This window comes from Corvus moneduloides, chromosome 1, assembly GCF_009650955.1.
Source record: "Corvus moneduloides isolate bCorMon1 chromosome 1, bCorMon1.pri, whole genome shotgun sequence".
NCBI lineage: Eukaryota > Metazoa > Chordata > Aves > Passeriformes > Corvidae > Corvus > Corvus moneduloides.
In genome coordinates, this window is record NC_045476.1 from 25,915,489 (window position 1) to 25,924,072 (window position 8,584).

General features: G+C 41.3%; 1 protein-coding gene across 1 annotated transcript; it reads left to right on the top strand.

Annotated features, from left to right (window-relative positions):
- Positions 1-1,386: 1,386 nt before the first annotated feature.
- Positions 1,387-6,498, top strand: LRRC14B (leucine rich repeat containing 14B). Its single transcript, XM_032102643.1, has 2 exons — positions 1,387-2,573; positions 4,026-6,498. The coding sequence occupies exons 1-2, from the start codon at positions 1,669-1,671 to the stop codon at positions 4,669-4,671; spliced, it is 1,551 nt and encodes a 516-aa protein (XP_031958534.1). The 5' UTR covers positions 1,387-1,668; the 3' UTR covers positions 4,672-6,498.
- The last annotated feature ends 2,086 nt before the right edge of the window (positions 6,499-8,584 follow it).

Below are 8,584 nucleotides of genomic sequence, written 5' to 3' on the forward strand. Positions count from 1 at the left end.
CCCATCCCTATACAACCAGGCAGCATTCCTCTTTCTGTATTCTAATAAAAATCTGGGACAATAGTAGAGTAGTTTATTTTGGAACTTTTGGACCACTAGTCCAAATATACCAGCTAAGCAGATAAAGAGGTCCGCATGTACTAGGTAAATTGATAAAAAACTGTGTATATGCCTCAATGGCTAGCTTAGTTCTTTCTAAAGGCAATAAAACTAAACTGACAAAAGTTTCAGTTTGTACATTTTTCTTGTCATACAGGGATCAGTTATATGTGGTCAGTTTCAGCATTTATAAAATTGCACAAAATACTGTAATACCTACATCATCATCTGATATACATGAACTGGAGTTGAAAAAGAGAGGAAAATACTTAATACCTTGTCACGTTCTATCTGTTTCACCTTTTTTGGTTTTTTACCACTCATCTATTTCAAGGCAAAATTAAAACAATACAAACCAGAAGTCTGTAAAATAGTGAGCTTCCTCAGAATGACACAATAAAGATGTTTCTTCCCTGTAATTTAAAGCATATTTGGGATTTTTCTTTTGTTTTTGATAAAATATTCAAATATTCCACCATGAGTTTACTTGAAAAGAAAAAAAATTTGAATCTTTCAAGTGTGTTGTGAATTTTTCACAGCAAAACAGTTGTGGAATTATCTGGAAAAACAGGGTCAGCACAGCTTGAAGGAAGTCTCCATCCCACTGGCTGCCTAGCAAAACACATGAGAGGTGAGGGAGGTGTCCATCAATGCTTCCCCTGGCAGGAAGCGCCAGATTGAAAGAAAGAAACATCATCTCTTGTGATAGCTGGGTGACAGAGGCTTTTCTCCTAGCCTGGGTAGATTTTGAATGCTGTCCCATTCAGTATCACAATGGAACCATCATTTCTCAAATGAAAGGGTAGAAAAGACCATCTGTTGCTCAAAGCAAGAGCAGTAAGATGCTTGCCTGGAAAGTTATGAGAGAGTTTTAATGGTGCTCTGTTTTGTTCAGCTTGTCTTGTAATCAACCTTCAGTCTCCTATCACAAGCAAGTGTCCTGGTGACCAAGGCTCTGAGCTCTTCTAGAGTCTCCTGTCTTTTCCACTGCAGAAACTGTATTAGCTATTCCTTGCTGATAGGAAGGGCAAAACAGAGGGACATCGTTGTAGCCCGATGACTGTAGTGCCTCAGTCTTTCCTTTATGGCTGTAGTTTTTAGGAGAAGCTCTATACTAACTCTGGGAAATAATCCCCATTGAAATCAGCATGTGAATCCCCAGCATAGCATCTTTCATGGAAAGAAAAGTGTAATACAGATCATGTTATGTGTTTAAGTGGAACTCTGAGTGCTTTTTTTGTATGGCATAAAAAAGATATAGCAATATTCTCATGTGTGTGTACTGCACTGGTCTTACTGGTCCTGCTGGGGAGCAGTCTGTATTTACTTATCTTTGATATAAATACGAGGGCTTAAAAGCTCTCTGACTAAAGATCTCACAGATGATTACCGCAGACTCACAGTATAGCTCTAAAATAGAAAGCAGCATGTGACTGTTCACTCTGGCTTCCCAGGCTTCCGCTAGCAGCAAACAGCAGCTGCAGATAAAAATAGAACATCGTAAGCAACCAGGATCTGTAGTTAAATATAGAAGTCACTCTCCATGACAGTAAGGAGTTCAGGACAACAATGAAGTCTCTCCGATTCATTAGTGCCGAAGCATTCGTGTCAAATGCAGAGTTTGCCAGGAAGAGTCTCGGTGCTGTTGCCCATGATCTTTTTCCTCTTCTTTTTAAAGCCAGCTATTTACTGGAGCAAGGGGAAGTGATTCACGACTTGGTAGAGAACTGGCCACTTTTTGACTTTAACATGGGAAAACTTTTGGGAGCTACTCTGGACTACCAGGAAGACCTGAGCCATAGAACATGCTCAGTGTGCTTGGAAAGCTGTCTGACAGGGCTGAGGGACTATGTGCTGAATCAGTCTTCTCCCTACATGAAAAAGTTGAAAGTGGTCGACCTGACGGGTATAAAAGATGTTGAAGTTCAGTTCTGTAAGTGCAAGAAGACAATGGGCAGGTGGGCCAGGACACAGCTGCTCTCTAAGCTTTGTTCAGAACTGCTGGTTTACCTGCAACAAGCACGGTGCAATCCAGGTACCTTTGAAATCAGTATCAATGTGCTAATTGACTTGTTTGTTACAGAGCGTAACTATGAGCTGGTCGTGCAGGCCCTGTTGAAGAAATGCAGTTGTCCACTGAAAATCTGCTGTGTGGCATTCAGATCTGACAACCTGACCTTGCAGAAATTCTTCTATATCATAAAGCTCACTGATCCCTCCTTGTTGCGCAAACTGGAAATAGTTCATAATGTTCACTTGGAAATGGAACACTTGGAAATACTCTTCAACAGCATCCACTTCCCTCTACTGATGTCCTTGACCTTGCCAGCACGAACATTTAATGTGCGGAGGTTCACAGCTACAGATGAACAGATGCTTTCTAACATTGGAGAAAAGATGGGTGAAATGACGCAGCTCACCGAGCTGAGTATGTCATTTTCTATACTCACTGGAAGAATACAGAAACTTCTCAGGTAATTTGGTCATCCTGCTTTCACTCGCACTGTAAAAAAGAGCACTTTGTGCCACCAGCAAGCTGGGAATCTCTGAGAGTAAGGGAAGTGAGTGTATCTCAGGGTGTGTGTGGGAAGGGGCAGCAGGAAACTGGGAAAGATTATTTGTTGGGGAGAATTGGCAGCCAATGTATACCTGATACACTTTGAAAAGCTGACTGTTTTGATTAGTCTTCCAGAGTCCATCTGGTGAGAATATACTTTCAGCTACCACGTAAGAGAGTGGTACACCCAGACATTTTTTTATTTGAGCTTCTGTATTAATCAGCTTGCATTGGCCTTTGGTGCAAATCCTGAGTCATATTCCAAGTATTTTTTACAATATATAGTGAATTTTTGTCCGCTAAAGAACAGTAAGTAAATATACGTTTCCACAGGTACTGTATTTTAAGGAGGGCACGGGAATAGTAGATTTTGATTTGAGACTTTGATTTCAGTTGCTTGTTGTGTCTCTTGTCTCAAGACAAGAGAGATCTGATGTTTTTCTGTACTGCAAACTAAGCGGATACATGAATATTCATTATGAATTCCTGTGGAAAATTGGCAATTTGCAAAAAGCTAGCAAACTACCAGTGAGCAGTATTCATATTGGAACAGGAAATAAGTTAATGGTAAGCTTTTCAGAGCATCTAGAAGTAAAAAGGCAGATAAAAGTTTCATCCAGACAAATCACCTAAAATTCTTCCTGTACAAGAAGCCATTTTATTTAAAATTTGTGAATAGCATACTGCTTATGTTGATTGATGCAATTTAAATGATTTGCAACTTTCTAAGGTTGATCCAGCTGAGCCCTGTGGCGGAAGTCTCACTAAGATGTAGTAAGTATGAAAGTGATCATCTTTCAGATCAGATAATCTCAGTTACACTTCTTCCAACCTTCTTCATCAGAAGGTCTCTTTGCAACTCCAGAACACTACAAAGTGTAAACCTCTTGGGCATTTAAAAATGTAACAGAAAAAAACCCAACTAGAAACAAAAGCAGATATCCTGTCAGAATACTGATTGGCTTTCATATTGGAATTAATCCTTCCTTAATGGAAATTATCTAAATCACTGGAATTATAGCAGCTTTCTACAAGAAGCAGTTACCAATGCTCTTACGATAGTCAGCAAGTCACTTGCAGACACTTGACAACATATAACTGGTTACAAAATAGATATATAGAATATTAACAAATTAAACCCCATTAAAATAGCACAGTGGAGTCATGTAAAGAAGGAGATAATTAATGGTACTACTTTCAGGAGGAAAATATACTTGTTATTGTTGTCACATGCTTCTGTTTCTCAAGAAAGGTTAGAAAAAATAATGTGGTAGATGACTGCATTCACAATGTGGCTAGATGCATGAAATTTTGTAAATGTAGCTTTTCAACATTTTGTACCTAACTTTTTTCCTCTTTAATTCTGCAGCCCACTAAAAACTCCACTGAAGATGCTGGATGTTTCTAACTGCTCCTTGAATCATGCTGATATGGCCTATTTAGCCAATAGCTTCCATGCCAATCACTTGGAAGCCCTGGACCTGAGTGGTCACGATATACCTGAGCTTTACCCATCAACATTCTTTAAGCTCCTCAGCCATTGCTCTTCAGTCCTCAGGAGTCTTACCCTGGAGGACTGTAATATCCAAGACACTCATGTCAACATGTTGATTTTAGGTTTAAGCCCTTGTCAGAAACTACAGGAGTTTAAGTTCATTGGAAACCCACTGTCATCCCAAGCACTTAAACACCTTTTCACATTTCTCTGTGAATTGCCAACGCTGAAAAATGTGGAGTTCCCAGTTCCAAGGGACTGCTACCCTATTGGCATCACCTACCCCATTGATGATGCCAGTCTTTGCAGGTTTGATCACCAAAAATATGAAAGGGTAGCAGAGGAGCTTAACCTCATTTTACTCCAAGCAAACAGAGAGGATATGAAGGCTTCAACACCACTCTTTGGGAGTTACGATGCAGCTGTTCAGGAGACAAACAATGAACTGGGAGCTTACTTGATCAAGTCCTTCAAAGACGCTTTAGAGAAGTTCACTACTTCATTTAACAAAATGAGTTAAAGTTGTAAAACTGTAGTGATGAGATGATCTGCCAAAATCAGAACTTAATTTAGTCTTTTTTAGAACTGCACCTTCAATCATCAGTTGTGAATTTTGTTTAATATGTCGGCTGAATTTACTATTGTTTGAATAGCCTCTAATCACCTGAGGCATTGTAACTTATGCTATATCTATTGCATACACCTTACACAAGCTCACAAAAGATGAGAAGACACTGAATAGCTCATTATTTTATACAAATGCACTTTTTCTGAGTAAATCAAATAGGTGTTTAAGCTTGGCTGATTTCTTATACAAGTTCCCTTAGATTTGTCAGCTGGTCTTGTAGCTCTGCAGAAAAACAGGGAAGTCCTTTCCCAAGTCCAGCAGGATGTTCCAAAGATTGTGTACATATCCTCACGTGTGGCTCCCTAAATTAATTTTTTTTTTTTGCTCATGACCTGAATTCACCAATCTGTGTTTTACGCAGTAGAGGGGGGGGGGAAGTGTAACAGCCTCCATGTCCCTGTGTCTCTTTCTTCTGCAGAGGCAAGTGCAATAAACAGAATTTGTCCTAGGAATTCTCCTTGGTTGAGGAGTAAAATTCCATACTGAGGAGGCAGCAAACCAAATGGTTGGCTGACAGCAGGGAATTTCACCCCACTTACCCCAAAAATATTAAAGCAGTCTGTGGGGACTCTGCTGATGTCCTTGCAAACTGTATTTTAGAAAGGCAGACCAGGACAGTGCTGCACAGCCCTGCTTGTCATGTCAGCTGCTCAGTGCCTCAAGCCACTCCTTCCGGGAATCAGCTTCTTGGCTGGTAGAATGTACTCTGCTCCTTTCAGCTGTTTTAAAGAAAGTCTAGGACTGTGTTAATACTGAAAAAAAGACTAGTGTTGAGAAGACATGCAAAAAAAATATTAATCCAATGCCAATTTAAAAAATGTGGAAAAGGGACAAGGCTGGTTGCTGAGTAACTAGAAGTTCATCTGTGTAAAACACTGCCAGCCTTCTGTCAGGACTGTGTGTTCTCTACAGACTTACAACCAGTATCAGGAAAAATCTCATTCAGTTGTCAGGCTTAAGTGCAAGGAAAGTATTAGAGTGACAGAGTAAACAGAATTCCAGACTCCACATACACGGTGTTGGAGCATAGGTAAAGGGGCAGCTGGATGTCAAGACAGTAAGGGCCACAAGATACACATCTTGGGAGAGCACTATAATGGGGCAGGAAGCCCTGAGTGGTAAATGAGTGCCATAGTCTACTCAGCTTCTCACCTATAAAACTAGAGACTTGGTTAGCTTCTAGGTAATTAAAAAAAAAACCAAAAAAAACCCCCTCAGGTTAATGCACAGTAAATACACTTTAACAGTTCATGAAAGCTTGATCAAACAGGAATGAAAGTGAATGTTGTAGAAGAGCTGAGGTGTCACTGTAGTACTGAAGATTATTATTAAGATAACCAGGGCAGTTTATTTGAAATAATACTGGACCTCATCATCTGAGGGTAAGGAAAAAACTTTCTTCATTTAGGCAGTGCTGGTTTGTCAAGATTTCTGTTTATTCACAGTAAGAATATGCAAGCAACTTTTAACATAATTTATTAAAAAAAACCCAAAACAAACCACAAATTAATGGACCGAGTACTAAGCAGAGCTTATAGGTTCCACAGCATGCATTTAAATGTGGTTTGTTTTTTTGTTTTTGTTTTTTTTTTTTTTTAATGTCAACTTATGTTCTAACATGTTTTATTGATTAAACATATGATGGTTAAATTGAATGATCATGACCTGTTTATGTCTACAGAGCACTTAAAAAATAAAAAGGTAATCTAAGTTGCTAAATGAAGGAGTTGTGAATAAGAAGTCATAGAATTTGGTTCCATATGACTTTGCTTATATTTGGACAGAATTCCACATGCTCCTTTGTCCTTGCCTCTACCTTTTCTTCCCTCTGACCTTGCCATTCTTTCCATCCCAGACTTGACCCATGACTTCTCACCCAGATGTAAGTTAACTTGAATTTTGCTATGCCAAATGTCCACTCTTTTGGGATGAGTAGTGGCACTTTTGCTGGGAGAGGACATGGTACTGTAGCTGCAAATGTGTAGTGATTCTTCCCCCCTCCAATCTAACAGGTTGTACCTGGAGGTGAAGGCTGGCCATTTTGGAACATGCTGTGCTACAACAGCCAGTCCTTGCCTTTTTCAGTACACACAAAATAGACAGCTCTTATTTCAGAATAATTAGATGCCTTATAAAGTCTGGTGTCTATGCAGCTCTCCCTCTGCTTTCTTTTTGCCATGGTTCACTCCTTTATTTTATTTCCTCCTTTTTCTGCACCCCACAAACTCCTGCCTATCTTCCACTTTCAATCTCATGTCTATATACTGGCTCCTGGGCCAGCAGAAGTATGTAGATGACATAGCTTTTGTTTTGGTGCAGAGTGAGGTTCAGCACTATGACTATTTTAGAGCTTTAGCTCTCAGATATCCCACCTTTTTCTCTTCAGTTTCTTTCTTAATTATGGTTGTTGTTGTTGGTTATAAATACAGGTCAAGCTTTAGCATTTTGGTGTTTGCCTGACTTACTGCAACAAGGATTTATGCATTCTCTCAGAAGGGTTCCTGCATCTCTTTTTGGCCTAGCAGTGTGATTATGGTTTGGACCTGCTCTTTCTTCCTTTTTCCATGTGTGTGGGACTTGGAATGCAGCTATTAGAGAAGAAGGGTAATGCTACAATGACCTAACCATATAAAGTTACCTTACACTTTCAAGTACAGACACTGATTGAATCCTGTTTGGTGTTCCCTTTTCTTCCTTATGGGACTCTTGTCAACTTCACTGGGTTCAGATCTGAGTGGATCTAAGTCCATTTGTACTGTCTATCTAGAAAGTTGTCTAAAGTCTTAACTACATACCACCTTGAGGTGGAGACAGTCTTCTAAGCTGCAGCTAAGGCTGCCCAGACAGAGAGAGGACAGGACCTACCACAACAATGAAACCACACAGCTGTCAATGGAGTGAAGATGTCTGATGTGTGGTGAATGGAGTTGTATTCAATTCCCTGCTACCACATCTGCTCATGATGTTCCTTTAAGTGTCTGAAGAAGAATATTCAAAGTCTCTTGAGGTTTATTTGTGAAAGACACAGAAGAGATGCATGTAGGAAAAAAACCCCTGAAAAATAAAACCAGGATAAAAATGTGGGGTATGCCCAGCCCCTGCCCTGGAGGGATCTCTGCTGAGATAAGAGGTTTTGCAATCGCCCAGCAGGACTCCCTGGAAAGGCAACCACTTCGTGGTCACGGCGAGAAAAGACAGACCCACAATCCTTTAGGAGACCCTATGCAGATCCTCTGTAACCCATTGGTCCTTTACCGATCCCCTGTACCCCTATAAAAGCAAGCCCTCTGGCCCCTGTGGCCCAGAGAGGGTTTTCGTCCCTGGCTTCCCCCTTCGCCGGAGGGGACCAACAATAAAGCTACCTTCGTGCGGAACCAGCCACACGAGTCTCGTCTCTCCCTGGTCTGGCTTGGCCTGGAGGCTGCCCTGCAGAGCTGAGCTGGAATCACGAGCTGATAATCACTAAAGAGCTGACAGCCTCTGCAAGGGCCCTCCTGCCAGCAGCTGAAGGAAGACACCGGGCTTCGGGAAGGCGATTCCTTTCGGGACCATCTCCCCAGACCGGTCACCTCTTCCTGGGTCAGAGCCGCTGACCCCCCATCACCAGCTGTAATAACTGGCGCCCGAACAGCCTTGGACCCCTGACCCCGGACCTGGCCTGAGCTGCGTCTTGACACGCCAAGACAGAACCAGCCGTTCGTGTGCTGCTCCTCTGAAGATAGACCTACGTTTTAGCAGGCCTTTTGGGCGGGGACAGTTCGAGACCCTCGCCTCCCACCTAGGACTGAAGTCCCTGAGGATCGAA

Coding starts and splice junctions, on each gene's coding strand:
- LRRC14B (XM_032102643.1), top strand. CDS start 1,669: ATGAAGTCTCTCCGATTCATTAGTGCCGAAGCATTCGTGTCAAATGCA. Junction 2,574..4,025: donor AGAATACAGAAACTTCTCAG/GTAATTTGGTCA, acceptor TTAATTCTGCAG/CCCACTAAAAACTCCACTGA.